The 16,604-nt window shown below is 40.2% G+C and overlaps 2 protein-coding genes and 1 pseudogene across 3 annotated transcripts; all 3 read left to right on the top strand.

Moving 5' to 3' along the window:
* Positions 1–882: 882 nt before the first annotated feature.
* On the top strand, positions 883–4,549 carry LOC106516340 (uncharacterized). The gene is made up of 2 exons (XM_014006650.1): positions 883–1,005; positions 2,716–4,549. Exons 1-2 carry the CDS (start codon positions 885–887, stop codon positions 3,921–3,923), a joined length of 1,329 nt encoding a protein of 442 aa, XP_013862104.1. The 5' UTR covers positions 883–884; the 3' UTR covers positions 3,924–4,549.
* A 1,900-nt stretch (positions 4,550–6,449) lies between these two features.
* LOC106516329 (zinc finger CCHC domain-containing protein 7) lies at positions 6,450–12,416 on the top strand. 2 transcript variants are annotated; one of them, XM_014006638.1, is made up of 8 exons: positions 6,450–7,411; positions 9,405–9,460; positions 9,571–9,681; positions 9,796–9,933; positions 10,100–10,135; positions 11,144–11,248; positions 11,345–11,462; positions 11,622–12,416. In XM_014006638.1, exons 1-8 carry the CDS (start codon positions 7,024–7,026, stop codon positions 11,981–11,983), a joined length of 1,314 nt encoding a protein of 437 aa, XP_013862092.1. In that variant the 5' UTR covers positions 6,450–7,023; the 3' UTR covers positions 11,984–12,416. The 2 variants fall into 2 exon arrangements, with proteins under 2 accessions (XP_013862092.1, XP_013862084.1); XM_014006630.1 differs by having other exon boundaries at positions 6,451–7,411; positions 9,763–9,933.
* Positions 12,417–13,291: 875 nt separating this feature from the next.
* On the top strand, positions 13,292–14,392 carry LOC106516354 (RNA-binding protein 45 pseudogene; annotated as a pseudogene).
* Positions 14,393–16,604: the final 2,212 nt, after the last annotated feature.

Raw genomic sequence — 16,604 nt, 5'->3', positions numbered from 1 at the left:
TTGTAGTAGAGTTGAGTTGACTGGTGTGCAAGGTGAGTCGTCCTTTAAATTTTTTTTAACACGCAAAGATAGACCTGATAATGATTTTTTTCTCAACCCTTCACAATCGGACCTAAATGTATGATTACTGTCTACAACCAGTCAAAGATGAAAAGATGTACATRAGGAGGGAAACAGTGATACAGAGGTACAGTAAAAGAAAAAAATCAATAAGCAAAGTTTGTACATTTTATTATCAGTTGAGCTGTGAGGAAAAAAAGTACCGTCAAATACAGTGAAACTGGTGTAATTGTTGAAAATACCGTGATATAAAATTTGGGTCATACCGCCCAGATCTACTTAAGCTATTTTGACCAATCAGTATGTCACCTTTTTCAGTGTGAAAACAATTTAAATTTGTACAAAGGAGGCATACTTGAGATGTTTTGGAATTATAGTTCAAATAATGTCATTGAATTGAGTCAGTCTCACATTATTTCAATATTATTTTTTATAATAAAGAGAAAGATGACTGCAGACATAGGAAAACTTATTAATAAAATGCATAAACTTTATATAACAAACTGCACCAAAGTAAATAGCCTATGTGTAGGCTATGCTGAGTAAAATAAAATAGAATAAATGTTTCTCACTATAGTATAATAGTACAATATTACAAATATACACGATGGAGGTAACTGAGATATGTTCTATATTTGTTTTAAATTTTAAAAATGTTGTTGCAGCCATTAGATCAAAATAGGCCAATACCAGGTAACGGTGAACAGGGATGGGTGTGATGGGTGATAGTGTAAACGATGATGACAACGATTACGATTGTATCCACCTCCAGGTGGATAAAAAGCCACGTCACCACACATTTCCCTGTTGAATGAGAAGCAAAGATGTCAGAGGTTTACAGTGCACAGCAGGCTTTAGACATGATTCTCAGCCAGGTCAACCCCTGTGACTCCGATGGAGAAGAAATAACCCTTGAGCAGCGTTCAGACTCTGAAATATCTTCTGGTTAGATTTCCTACATTTCCTGTTTTTGTTTGCTGGTTCTGGCTGTTGTGTTTTTGGAAGAGACGCATTGCAAAAAGTACCACATTGACAAGTTAAAATTGCCCAAGAATATTATTCTATCTTAATTTGAGTAATTTTGACTTGAATTTTGACTTAAAACAAGACAAAATGTCTTTATGTTTTTACTTGGGTTTTGATGAATGTTAAATTAAAAAATGTATTTTTTTCAAGTAGCTGAGGTTTTTTTGTATAAATTTATGTAAAAATATCTTTACCTATTGGCAGTTGTTCAAAAGACAAAATTACTTCAAATAAGTCCTGATGCATCTCAGTAATCCAGGTAAAAAATCAAAAAGAAAAAAATTGTGTAGGTCTTCTGGACGGGTTCTTCTCTAATGAAACGTTTCAGATATGTTGACGACACCTGGATTAAAATTAAAGCCCAGGAAGTCCAACATTTCACCGATCACATCAACTCTGTGGATGAATATATTAAGTTCACACGAGAGGATGTAAAAAATGGCAGGTTGGCTTTCCTGGATTGCGATGTCTCGGTTTCGGATCGAGGACGGTTGGAAACTGGCRTATATYGTAAGCCCACCCACACAGACCAATATTTGCGTTTTGACTCYCACCACCCACTGGAACACAAGTTAGGAGTGATCAGGACTCTVTACCACAGAGCAGACAGTGTCCCTACAAACCCAGGAGCCAGGCAGAAAGAGAAATCACACACACGACAGGCCCTGGAGCAGTGTGGTTATCCTGACTGGGCTTTCCTGAAAGCAGACAGGAAACACAGACAGGATTCCATGCAACCTTCAGGTGAAAATGAAGACCCCAAACCCAGACCCAAACCAGTGGTTATTCCGTATGTTGCGGGTGTTTAAGAGAAACTGAGACGTTTATTTTCTAAACATGATGTCCCAGTAGCTTTCAAACCCCAAAACACATTACGGCAAAGGCTGGTTCACCCCAAAGATCCGGTGCCCCGGCACAAACAGAGCAATGTTGTATATGCTGTTAAGTGCCAGGAGGACTGCGACCAGTTATACATCGGGGAAACAAAGCAGCCACTGTTCAAAAGAATGTCCCAACACAGACGAGCTACATYTAATGGCCAGAACTCTGCAGTTTTCACTCATTTACAGGCCAGCGGTCACTCTTTCAGAGATGAGGATGTTCTCATTCTTGATAGAGAGGAACGTTGGTTTGAGAGAGGAGTAAAAGAAGCCATTTTTGTGAAGAAAGACCGTCCATCATTAAACAGAGGTGGAGGCCTCCGTTTTCAGTTGTCTCCCTCCTACAGTGCGGCTATTGCCAGTATCACTCCACCCCCTGTTAACAATAAGTGTTAATTAGGTGTCAACGATAGCCATGTGATGTGAGTATCAGTCACATGGAGGCAGTGCTTAAAAGCCTGAATTTTGCCTGAAACTCTCAGACTGAAGAAGTCTCTTGGAGGAGAGACGAAACGTTTCATTAGAGAAGAACCCGTCCAGAAGACCTATACAATTTTTTTCTTTTTTACGTCAAATAAGGTTTAAAAAAATCAGAGCTATTTTGACTARTCAATATGCCACTTTTTGCAGTGTGAAAACAATCCTACATTAGTACAAAGGAAACATACTTGAGATGTTTTTATGTTTGTGTCAATTTCACATTATTTCAGCCTTTCACTAATCAAATCTCAAACATATGGTCCTGTAGATGAGGAGACTTCATCACCTCCAGAAAAGAGAGGTTGCATCGAGACACACGAGTGCCTGACAGAGTCAGAGACGGCAAAAGACGGCACAGTGTGGCGTGAAGAACAGATCGGAAGACCTCTGCATGACAACCCAATTGAATGTCATCCCACAGATGGAGARCCAACTGCTTTGGCCAGAAAAAAAGTGTTGAGTCACTTAGAGAGTTTCCTGTGTTTCATCTCTCTGGAAATGCTTYAGACCATACAGGGATGGACTGTCCAGCATGCACGCCAGACACAGCATGAAGACTGGTCCATGGCCCTCCCTGAACTAAAGGCGTTCATTGCAATCCTCATCCTGCGAGGGATTGTCCGCCTTCCAGCGGTGCATKACACATGGTCTGCAACACTGGGAGTGCCCTCCATCAGCAACATTATGGCTCGAAACCRCTTCCAGGACATCATGCGGCACCTACGCTTCGATGACAAGGACACACACAGTGACCAAGTTGTAAATGACCRGTTTGCTGCAGTCGCTGATGTTTGGGGGTCTTTTGTTGCCAACTGCATCTCTTCTTACAACCCAGGAAGGCACATAGCCATAGATGAGCAACTTTTTCCATGTAAGACCTGTTGCTGTTTCCTGCAGTACACTGCAACAAAACTTGACAAGTTTTGCATAAAGTTCTGGGTGGCATGTGACCTGAAATCCAAGTACGTATGCAACATTATCCCATATCTTGGCAAAGACCCCAGTCGTCCCACGGGGGAAAAACCATCGGAAAATGTGGTGATGAAGCTTATGGAACCATTTATGGACAAAGGAAGAACTATTACCACAGACTATTTTTTCACCTCATTGTCACTAGCAAAACGACTGCTCGACCGGAAGACCACCCTCCTTGGCACAGTAAGCAAGACTCGCCGTGAGCTTCCAGAGTCTGCCAAAAAGACTTTGGACCATGAAGAATTCAGTACACAGGTGTTTTCAACCTCTGGTGCCACACTGACCGTTTATGTGCCTAAACGGAGAAAGACTGTCTGCATCCTCAGTAGCATGCACAGTGTGGTGGAGACTGGGGACACCCCACCAAAAAAAGCCAAACACACTCACCGACTACAACAGCCTGAAATGTGGCGTGGATGTCATGGACCAGATGTTGCGAAAGTACACTGTTTGTTCAGAAACACGGCGCTGGCCAGTCGCTGTGTTTTACAACATGGTTGACATTTCAGCACTGAATGCATATGTGCTTTTTCAGGCATGCACTGGGGTCAAAGAGAGACGGGCAGACTTCTTGGTCAAGCTTGCAAGAGAGCTCGCACAGTCTCATCTGGCAGCCAAGGAGATGTGTAAGGAAACCCAGCAGCAACCACCCACACCTGACACAGGGAAAAGGGCATTGTGCCAGGTTAAGTGTTGCTGCAAGAGTAACCGTGCCACTCAGCATTGTGTTTCTTGTAACAGGTTCACATGTGGCAAATGCAGAAAGGAGATGTTGTGGAAGTGCCACTTGTGTTCAGACAGTCTGGAGGTGTGATGAGTCTCTTGGGTTTTCATACCAGTCTGACAATAAGCAATATAGCGCACCACTGCACAATGACTGTATGTACAGAGGCTTATTGGCATAGTTTATATTTCTGTATAGTTTACAGTTCTATTTATGAATACTTTTGTTATTATATTGTTGCATGCTTATTTTATCTTTTATTGCTTGCTTGTACTTAGATTTATACAAAATATTTGGATAGCCAGTGTGGGCAGCAAAGAAAGAACTTCATTGTACAAGGAAACAGGGTAACACGTTTCTTTACTGTGCATATAACAATAAAGCTTTGAATCTTGACTCTAAATTTCTGTAATTTTCACATTTTTTTTATTTATTTTTATTTATTTTTTTAAGGGGGGGGGTCATCAAACCATAATAACTACAGGAGTTACATTAAGTTCGTATGGGCTCCATTTTGAGACCGACTTGTTGCCGAGTACAGTGTCCTTTGTTACTTCTTGCAAACGTAATGGCCTCATTTACATAACACTGGAGGCAAGAAGGGCTATTCACACATGCCATATGTCAGTTCATTGGTGTTAAAAAGGCTGCTGAAAAAATGTAATCATTGAATTCCTCACATATCAAAAAGAGCTGTTACTGTTTCTCATCGGTAAACTTGATGGACAATAAGCAAACAATAGAACTGTGTCATAGTATTAATGAACTGAACCTTTCAAAAAAACACTAGTTTACAAGTGATGTCTTTGTGTTTTTCTTTTATTTTTTTTCAAGTCTCTATTGTTTATTTTCCTTATTTTTTATGTTATGCTCTGTGTTTCAGTAAACTATAATAGCTTGATCTGGTCTTTGTTCAAACCGACAAGATTACTTGTTCTTGATGCTATATTTGTTGTAAATGTTTCCTTTCTTTAATAAAATTTAAAAAAGGCTGCTGAAAGAAACTCAAGTAGAGGGTCTCTGCAGATGAGTGTGGATGAGTGGGCGTGTCACAAGGAAAGGCGATTCTAAAGCGACGCACCTGATTTGACGGACTTTGTTGAAGGGACACACCTGACTGGACAAGCAAAAAAGGGGCGATACCGTACGGCACCACCTCACTGGACAAGAACAAAAGGGGCGTTACTGTACGGCACCACTTTTTCTGGAGAACACTACTTGGGTCACATTTCTCCTGGTTAACCTTAGTGTTGGGGTCAGGGTCAGGCTGTAACAAGATCGAGCAGGATGTCAGGATACCATCATGTAGGTCTCCAGTGTTTATGCTTTTGACACGCCCACTCTTGTGACACGCCCACTCTTGTGACACGCCCACTTTTAATTCCGCAAATAACCCCTTCTCAAAACAGTTGTACTGGCCCTTTAAGGGGCGGAGCTTAAAACACGTGAGCATCATGCAGACGAGAAAGGAGCTGCACTGTAGATACAGCTTGAAGCTTGTTGTTGCTGTTTACAGTTTGTTTGCCACCCTGTTGTGATTTGTGTGCGTGGAAATGCAAGTAATAATGTTAAAGTTAAAATTATTGTCTATTTAGCCGAATATACCCATTTCCACTCTTTTTGTACCATGTGCACATTTAAATGTGAGCTATCTGCTGCGTGGGTTTTTGTGTTACATTCATTTAGAGAGAGTATTTAGAAATGTTAATATTGCAGTCATTTAGAATGTAATTGTGGTATTACTTACTAGTTAGTTATTTTTTCATTATTTAGACACTGATTTTGTATTTTATTTATCTGTTTCAGAACCACACATTTCACTCAAAGTGAAAATAAACAGCAAATTCAAGTTAAAACCACTGCAGTGCGACTCAGCTATTCTTTGGAGTTCTAACCGGACTCTATGGAAGCCCATTTCCGCCACCCTTAAAAAAAATAAAACTTGTATCTCATAATTATGACTTAGCTATCTCATAATTATGACTTAGCTATCTCATTATTATGAGATACTCATAATAATGAGATAGCTAAGTCATAATTATGAGATACTCATAATAATGAGATAGCTAAGTCATAATTATGAGATACTCATAATAATGAGATAGCTAAGTCATAATCATGAGATACTCATAATAATGAGATAGCTAAGTCATAATTATGAGATACAAGTTTTATTTATTTTTTTATCAGGGTGGCGGAAATGGGCTTCCATAGAACTCACTTTCACAAGTACAATATTTTTTACTTAGGATTTAAAGGTACCGCTGTTCAGCTGCAGTACAGGCAGCCGCCGCTGGGCTTAATCTGGGTAATATCAGTTACTGGCATTTAAAACAGGACATGATCTTCGTAAACATTTTACTGTAAAAGTGTTTGAAAAGCGTCTGAACTCAGGGTTCCTTTTTTGTTGGCCAACTATTTTTCCCCGCGTTACGTCGAAACACCGGGTAAGCGCTTCAATCAGCGGCCGCATGTAAAACATAACTTCTGTCTACGCTTTATGAAGGATAACATTGCCGTTTGTAATTAAGGTAACGCTACTTATCCAAATTAAAATGGTGGTAAAACGGAAAAGCGCCGTTGTTCGAAAAAGGTTACTCAACTTAGTTATGTTTCGCTTTTAACTTAGCTACATGCTATCCACAACGGCACAGTCAGTGACAGACAGTGTGTAGCCTTAAACTACTATATATGGAGGTTTTTACAAAACAACTGTACGCTTTTTAGGTTTTCAGATGAGAAGGCGAAAAAAAAAATTAACAATGATCTGTCCTTTATCGATTTAAAGCTACTCGGGTAAACGTGTAGTTAAACCGCTGTTCAGCTGCAGTACAGGCAGCCGCCGCTGGGCGTCGCTGTTCAGCTTCAGGCTCCATCATGAACTGCACGAAGAAAAATGAAGTTGAAGATAAAGAAGGGACCAAAGATGATTTCTTCTTCTTTATTGCGGACTCCGGKGGTTCAGACGAGGAGGAAGAGTTTCATTCTGACTTTAGGAAACAACAGAAAAGCAGACGTAAACAAACTGCACACCTCAGGAAGACCTCACCACCCCTCATCCTGGCCTTCCCCATCACTTCTGAGAAGACTCCCCAAAACACCAGCAGTGTCCCCGGTGATGATTTGCAGGAGGAGGAGGAGGAGGACAGTGACCAGCCCATAGAGGAGTGGATGATCCTGGGAGGTGAGGAGCTGGAGGAAGACTCCAACATCCTACTCAATCTCGGCTACTGGAGCAGCTCTGATGACGAGTTTGGAGATGAAGGTTAGATCATACAAAAAAGTAAAGTCWGTGTAAATATTTGCAGAGTGTTGCTTTACTTCTGTTTATGTAAAATAAATTAATAAATTAAAGTTCATAACACTCTAGATCAAAGATACAATCAAAGTTAAGCGAAGTACAAGAAATATGTCCAAGAATGTTCAGAAAATAAAACTGCAGTAATTAAAAACAGTTGAAACTAGACATGGGTTTTTACGATGTAAAAACAAGTGTGCATTGCCACGTAGCATGGCTTTGCCTGCAGCATTGGACTTGCAGAAGGAAATTTGACCAAGTTCAAATGTGTTTTCTACACCAGCTTGTGCCTGTCACGTCAGCAGGTGTTTGTAATTAAGGTAATTGTGKGACAATATGAAGTTGGAGGAGATTTTTTGTTAAAGTTGCGTTAGCTGGGTTTTGAACCCTGATCTCCCACATGAAAGTCCATGACAAAGACCATTAGACCAATGGAGCTGTGGCAGAAGGTAGTGGCAGGGGTTGCTTTGTATGTGTGCAGAAAGAGGCCACATTGCCAATACAATTATTGGCACAAAAATGCATAATATTACAACAATAGAGCAGTATTAAGAYAATRWTATAGTAAAACATCAAAATACAATCATATTAGTATTGTAAACACTGAACTATTGAGATTGAATATAAAAAAACTGGTGCAGTACCAAGTTGAGTACAGCTGGGGGCAGTATTGGACCATTACAAGGCCCCATTGACTACCATTATATGAATGTGGAATAAAGTTTAAACATTAATATTTCAAAAACTACAATTTGTACAGGTACCAAAAGGCATAGCAATCATTTGGCACAGGACATTTACAGATAGAAATTACAATGGCAGCTGTAGGACAAAGTATGCAGGAGCATTGGACTTGCAGAATGAGCTTTGACCAAGTTCAAAGAAGTTTTCTAAACCAGCTTGAGCCTGTCAAGTCAGCAGGTGTTTTTCAATAAGGTAATTGAGTGACAATATGAAGTTGGAATAGAGTTTTTGTTAAAGTTGTGTTACCTGGGTTTTGAACCCTGATCTCCCACATGATAGACCATAACATAGACCATTAGACTGTTGGAGCTTTGGCTGAGCTTGGTGCCAGGGCTTGGTTTGTATGTGTGCAGAAGGAGGCCACATTGCCAATACAATTATTGACACTAAACTGCATAATATTACAACAATAGAGCAATATTAAGATAATGATATAGTAAAACATCAAAATACAATCATATTAGTATTARGGCTGCAACAATTAATCGACGACTAATCAATTATTTAAATAATCGATGACTAATTTAACAATCGATTGATCGTTTTTTTTGTTCTTTACTTTGTTTTTCTCTCCAAACTACTTTGACACCTTCCACTGCCACATCTGCCTTTCTGTCCTTGACACACATGCACAGTAGTGGTAACTGGGGTAGGCCGTGGATGTCACAAGACATTATACAGACAGGCTCTGGTATCATGGCTACCCAGCAACGGAGCTCAAAAGTGTGGGATCTTTTTAAGAAAATGAAAGAGAAACCTGTGCAATATTATTATTAGCAATATTATTAGCAATATCAGTGTGCAATGGCAATGCACACTGAATATTGAGAGTATTCTTGTGCAAAATCACCTGATGTCACACTCGAGTGTGCGTTGAATCAATTTCTACCACCACATTTCATCTCAACATCTATAAAATAAACAAGTTTAGAGTTGTTTTTTTATGTTGGCTGTGTCCAGTGGGATGTGTTGACCACCTCTGATTAAATTAACACAAAAAGTTAATAAACTTATAGAGGTACAGTATGATTATTTCTTGAAGGTTTTGTTAAAATCCATCCAGCTGTTTACAAGATATAAACAGACAGTTAAAACAAAATTGTTGCCCTTTCATTGGAGTGAGGCAATAAAACTTTTGGCCTTTATTTATAATTAAGTATTTCAGTTTTATCTTTAATATGTTTAAGCTGCCACTCAAAGATATTTTCTTTCACAGATATACCTGATGAGAAATCAACACTAGACATTTGGGCCGTATCAGATAAAGACAAGGTAACTTCTGATATCTAATAACTTTCAAAAAGGTGCCATTTTTCCACTTTGTTGTCTAAAACTGTGCTGTGATTGTTAAAAAAAATAATTTGTCCTTATATTTCATGTAGTATGGTGCTGCTCAGTCTTTGGCCTTTCGTTATTTCATCCCTGGTCCCTCTTCAATCTGTTACGTTTGCAACAAGACGGGACACTTGGCTAAATATTGCACCTCTCAAAAGGTACGAAACCTGACTCATCCGTTTCCTCCATGCTCTGCTGCAGATGAGCTCATGACGTCCAACATGTTTGTTTTTTAACAGAAGAGTCCTATTTGTGTCCTTTGTGGCACCCAGGGACACATCCAGAGGGACTGTCCACGTCGTCCATGTCCTCACTGTGGACTGACTTCCCATGGCCTCGACCCCTGCAGAGTGCCTCCGGTGTGGAAACAGCACTGCCAGCGCTGTGGGACGATGGGTCACCTGACAGACGTGAGTCTCAGAACAAGCTGCTTTGATTGTTGGTGTCGAAGCCGTCCAGCGGTTTTATCAGACAGGTTCTGAAGTCTCAGGAGGGTTCATTTGTGAAGCTGTGAAGTGCACAAAGTTTGTTTCCGTCAGAGGAAAAATTATTATTATTTTTGTTTGTTTTCTGCAGGCCTGTCCAGATACATGGAGACAATATCACTTGACAGTAAGTTTTTTTGCACACTGATGACATCTTTGCTTTGTATTTCCTGGCCTGGGTCTAAACCCGGGTTCTGTATATTTACATTAGCTGCTATGGCCGACTTCCAGTCTGATTTCTGGAACCGAAAAACCTGGAGTTTTATTCAGACTAGGCTGCTGGGCCTGATATGAAGTTGGTCATTGACGTTTTCACTGACCAGGTTGTACAGCTTGTTAGCTGTAAACAAGCTAACATTAGCTAGCATTAGCTTACCTTCTTATGTTGCACCTCAGCCTTCAGCATGATACTGTGGCATCGTACACTCTCGTGTCCTTCAACTGTTTCTTCTAGCAGCACGCAGATTTCTTTGACTCAGTTTTAACTTGTTTTTGATGAGAGAAAAAACAATAAATAATAGTATGAAAAAGTCAAACGGACAAAAACATAGATGGAGAGAGCACAGAGGAATCAGTCTGTCATAGTCTGGAGCTTTAACCAGGTCAGATTTGTAGCCAAAGTAATGGCGGATATTAGAGTAGATTCATTCGTTCGTTSATTCAAAATTTTATTTATTTATTGAGTTGAGATTCCAGCGGGAAGAAGCCCGTGCAGTGATGTGTACTGCAGCAGGAAGCGTTTCCCACGAGCGCTACTTTGTGCTTTATGAAAGGTGCATGAGAAAACGAACATCAAACAACCAGGTGACAGTCACACATGGAGCATGTTCGGCCTTTTAAGGTGTCCAGAACAACTCTGAAGGTTGGTCTGAGTGAATACATGATCAGTGCTTATTAAGAGCGTTCACACCTGTATTTAGCTCCATCCAGATGTGTTTGATCACTCAACAGATGTTAGTTTCAGGTCTGAACAGGGGCTCAGTGGACATAAATAAGAAATTTGGGACTCAGATGTTCGTTTTATTTACTTTGTGATATTCAGACTGTGTATTTATGCATGTATATGTTTAAATTTACATCTTGAAAATGAGCAAATGTCCATTTACTTTAAATGAGCTTTGAACTTTGTTTTCAGGTGGATTTAGAGGTTCCTCTCAAACCAAGAACTGTCTGCAGCCTCAAACAGAAAAGTCACCGTGCTCATTGTTACAACTGCTCCGACAGGGGACATTACGGTTATGTACGTAATAAATATTAACCACATCCTTTCCTTGTCTCATAGTTGCTTTATATATTTTTACTCTCTGCCTTTTCTGGTTCTGAATGTTTGGGTCAGGAGTGCACAAGGAGGAGGATGATCAGTGGTACCTTTCCTTCACTGCCTTATGTTTGTCACTATGACACGGCGGAGGACGTTCTGCTGCGTGGTACCAGGACGCATACAGGAGCCAAAGGTATTAATATTGATGGTTTATTATGATCATTTTTTAAGACTTGTTTTGTTATGATTTTAAAGRCCTGATTTGTGATTTAATTCTGGTCAACTGAAAGTTGCACCCTCAGGAAGCATCTCTGAAAAATTAAGAAAATCTGTTACACTGATGTGTTTTTAGATCTTCTGAGCACTGGATCCTGTCCTCCTCCTGACCACTTACGTGAAAGAGCAGCTGTTTGTGGTGAGAAGAACGGGAGAAGTAGGAAAAAGCAGGAGGTGAGAGGAAGGAGGAAAACATGGCCTGAGAGGCGCAGAGAACGGCGCGAGGTGAAGCGCCTGAGAAAGGAAGCCAAGGTCAGGCGGGAAGGAGGAGGATCTCCTCGCTGCAACTCTGATGATGAAGTTTGCCCCGTGGACCCCTTCAGACACAAACCGTTTACTTCCCCTCCGGAGAAGAAGAAGATGAGAGGAGAAAGATGGGGAAAAGAACAGGAGGAACAGCAAAGTAGAGAGGTGAAAGAACTTGTGTCCTCTTGCTGACAAGGACGTTAGAAGTGAAAATATGTCTCAAAACAAAACCTGCTGTAATCTGCATTAATGGTCTTGTCCATGCCTGTGTGTTTGTGTGTTTGTTAGCAAAATATTCAATAAACCACTGCAGAACTATAATGAAAGTTGCAGAAAATAATAATTGGATGAACAACTAATTAAGTTTTGGAGTCACCTGGATTCAGGATTTAACCAACTTTCCTTAAATAACACAAATGCTACGCCTCGATTTTCTAGACATTCATATAAAAATTCATGTGGAAGCAGCTGAGAGTCATACACAGCACACATTCTGGGGGTTAGATTGTGCATAACTTTATTTTAAAGGTCTGAGCTAAATTCCTGCCATGTCAATTTCTTCAAAAAGTATTGTAGAATATGTACAGCTGAAATAATTTTCATCATTAAATGTGGTTTGAAAGTACTTTTTTGTAATTACATGCTCTTAATGCTAATTTTAAAACACATTTTATAGTGGTTTTGCAGTAGATTTATATTTTTACTTGAATTGTCATTTTTGTGTGTGTGTGTGTGTGTGTGTGTGTGTGTGTGTGTGTGTGTGTGTGTGTGTGTGTGTGTGTGTGTGTGTGTGTGTGTGTGTGTGTGTGTGTGTGTGTGTGTGTGTGTGTGTGACAGAGTATTATTTTATGCTCTTCAATAAATTATTAGACATTTGACATGACCTTTATTTGATCAGCTTCCTAATTTTGTCTTATGAATTTAATTTAATTTGTACAGTGTTATTGTACATTAAGCATGGAGCATTACTTGTATTACTGCATATTAAAATTATTAATCCCAGTTATTTTATGTTTTTATGCTTTTTTCATTCATTCTGTCGTGTATTTTATATGCAAATTCCGTATGGCTACTTTCAGCACACTAGGATGGTTTTGTTATATTCGTTTATAAATATTAATACTGATCATGGTCATATATATCAGAGAGTGGGTGTATGTTGACCACATCCCTCTGAAAAGCCGTCTGCAGCCAGTGGGATTTTTCAAAGCGTTGAAGCTGCTGAAATATTAATAAGCAGAGCGGCTGCCTGCTGGTTGCCAGACCAAAGCAATCAACTTAGATGACAGAGTGCGACTTAAAATATATTTTCACCGCTACAAAATACATGTATGCAATTTGTAAAGATGTGTAACAATTTAATTTAGTATATACTGTCGTGCTTTTGTAGTTTGTGTTTAGTAATAACGTGGAAAGTCTCGTGACGAACCAAAATGGTATCTGTTATCGATTGGTCGTGACTCGACAGAGACGCGAGCCTCCCCATTGATTGATCTGCACTCCACTCCCCGCTGACCAGAGAAAAACACCCGATAGCGAATGCGAGAGGGATTTAAATTAGACAAATACTGTCCGGTTCGCTTGACGGACGAGGTGGCTATCTGCTGGTTCTCATGCGGGGTGAGCTGGTCCGCCAGTAGGTCTTGTCAAAGAGCCAATTTAACACCGATTCAGCGCGGCGGCAGTTAGGTTGTAATGTCGGCTTGTTTTCACTTGTTTTCCCCTGTAGACCTCGCTTCCTGTTAGCTTCGGGCTCGCTGGAAGACAAAAATAAAATCGAAATTGTGCAAATGCACGAGCGTGTTCAACTAACCCACGCAAATGTAGCTAGTATTTCTGCCTAAATATTATTTTCAAACGAATTTATGTGTATAACTTTTGTTTTATAACCAGTATCCGGGTCCCTGTAGTTTGCTAACGCTCGAGCGCTAGCAGTCTGGCTTGTGTTGACGGATTGAAGTGTTTAATTTTGTTTATTTGATGGTGGCGAGCTGCTGAAATTAAGTTGGCGTTTATTGCAGGTCTTTGCAACTCGACCAGGACTCCTAATCGTGCCTATAAAACACTTTATCTAGCTGCTGTGGAGCCTGACAGATTTCACTGTGATTAGACAAAAGGGAAGCAGCGACCTAACGAGGACATCACTGTTCGCTGAGGATAAATGTAGATTTTGTTTTAGCGTGTCTTTATGCAACTAGAATAATTTCAAACGCCTATTTATGTTGATTAGTGTGCGCAGTGATAATAAAAAGGGAGTATTTTCATTGAGTTGACGCGCAGTGACAGGAGAGCTGATGCAGATTTGATGGTTGTGCTTCCACGTTTCAATTCATCTTCATAAAACATCCGTTTAAATGCGTTAGGAAGTAACCGAGCAGCATCAAAAGTAACCAGAGAGCTTCCATTTAGACGTCCATCCCTTCTTCCACCCGCCACCGCCCTCCCTAATCACCGGCCATGGACCCCCCGAGGACTCGGTCGCGGTCTCGCTCCGGCTTCTATCACTTCGCGGTGAACGGTAGCGTCGGAGGCGGCGGCAGCGCTGTCGGTAACGGGAACATGATGAGCGCCACCGGGGGAGGAGGAGGAGGAGGAGGAGGAGGTCTGAACTACCCTCCGCAGAGTAACCCCGGCTGGGCGCCGCACCACGGAGGACGGAACTACCCGGAGAGCCAGCAGCCCCAGCAGCAGCAGCACGGCCAGGTCAGCTACCTGTCCGCTGGGGTGCAGCGGCACTCTGCACACGGTGCACACAGACACCCCGGGGTTGGTAAGCAAGAACAGAGGGGCCTGCAGCCCTGCTAGATGCATCATTACAAACACACACACATAGAGAATATACAAACACACACACASAGAATACACCCCCTGAGGGATGCAGGCACATCACCTGCAGCTTATCTGGCTTTGAGGCTTTTAACTAAAAGGCTTGGTGTTTTCTCTGCCAGCTGCATGTTGAATGAACTGGAAGCTCTTCTGCAGAGGTTCAACTCCTCAGTTAATCAAGAAACTGAGACAACAGATTTATAAAACCCCCCTTTGTTAAGTCTTGTGTGCACAATAAATAAATAAACAAACAAATAAATAAATAAAATTAAATAAAATCATATCCCAAAAAATACTTGGATGACTAGAAAAAGAGTATATTTTGCACATAGTCCAAATGTGCCCAAAAAGTGAGGCTTGTGGGCCAAAATAGGCCCACTAAGCCATTTAATTTGGCCCGCTAGCAGTTGCCTACAGGGTTGTTCGCTACTGTTGTCCTACTTAGAAACACTTTATTTCCACTTAGTCATTCCATCCTACGCAGCCCGCGAGGGGACACGGGGGATTTTTTTCCCCTTTGCGTTCCCTCGCAATACGCAAAAGATTATTTTGTACATGAACTGAATTAAATCAGACTTTATTTTGAAATATCCGGTTACCAAATCAGGATTTGTTGCCACAAGTTCGTGAAATTGACATTGTTGTTGCGTGGCTGCACTGTGTTAAAATATCGGCATATGACATACTTCCATGCGTGGCTGTGTGATATATTCATTCAGAAGCTGAATTAAAGCAGTTGGCTAACTCGCTAATGGTAAACATGTGAGTTTGCTAATAAACCGGCAGGCACAACAGTGACAAACTACTTTTGCGAGGGAACGCAAAAGAAAAAAAAAATCTCCCATTTCCCCTCGTGGGCTCCGTACCATCCATATATAAGGGGCTGTAGTGCAGATAGTTTTCACTTGTGCTTACTTGATCTTTGAATTAAGATAAAACATGCTATACAAATAACTACAAGCGACATTTAGATTAGATTTAAGCACACGTAGATTAACACACTTTGTAAGACCACAGATACTCAAAACTGATCAACTGAAACAAAGATTGTATTCACTGGGTAGTGCTTGGAGTATGTGTTGTGAAATAAGCTCAGCTTCAACTACATCTTGTTGCGAAGCCAGTAAAATGGAATTATAGACTTTTGTGTGTGTCTGTTTTTATTTATTTATTTATTTTAARATCAGTTGGCCATGGTGGCCATCTTGAATTGGCCTCAAAAGTTTAATCAACCTCAAATAGTTGAAAGCAAATTTTTTAAACAAGCTTTACAAGCTCTGTTAGAGCCCAGAATATTTAATTTATCAGCAAAATGTGTTGGACATCAGTCTCATCTGCTACCACGCCAAATGTTTGGTCAAGCTCTGTAAAATTGACTGAYTTATAAGTGTTTTTAAGGTCAGTTGGTGGTGGTAGCCATCTTTTAATGAATTTGATTTGAGTAAAAATAAAATTGAGTTTTTAAAAAGAAGTGCATCATGAGATATTTTGGTAATAGATACAGGCAAAAATGTTGTCCTCTTTTGTCTTCCTGCAGTTACATTTATTAAATTAATTTTTTTCCCTAAAATTTGGTTTGTGAATATTTTGTTTGTTCAAAATGCTTTTTATTTTTCAGTCAGTATTAGATACACAACAGTCTTGATCAAAAGGGATATTTAAAGCCTTGAAACAAGCTTTAACTCAAATGAAACCTCTTCCTTTGTTGCAATTTTCATTTTTCTTGCCTCAGACTTATTCCTGACGGGATGCCTGCTGGTGTTGTTGAAGTCTTTTCCTGCTCACCATTAATCCTTTTCTACATGAATCCCAACTGTCTTAAAATTTAATCTACTCAAAGTTGTAAATCGACCTAAAAAACCTCAAACGAGTCATTTTTTAGTGCGTAGTTTGATTTTATTGTTACAAACAAGAGATGTCAACAGTAGGTTTGTGTTGCTTTGTCAGGTGAAGTTTTTTTGTTTTGCTTAGTAAAATAATAAAATAT

The sequence above is a fragment of the Austrofundulus limnaeus genome, unplaced genomic scaffold (genome assembly GCF_001266775.1).
Source record: "Austrofundulus limnaeus strain Quisiro unplaced genomic scaffold, Austrofundulus_limnaeus-1.0 Scaffold1, whole genome shotgun sequence".
NCBI classification, from domain to species: Eukaryota; Metazoa; Chordata; class Actinopteri; order Cyprinodontiformes; family Rivulidae; genus Austrofundulus; species Austrofundulus limnaeus.
The sequence above is the reverse complement of the archived record's forward strand: the minus strand, read 5'-3'. Positions and strand labels throughout refer to the sequence as shown.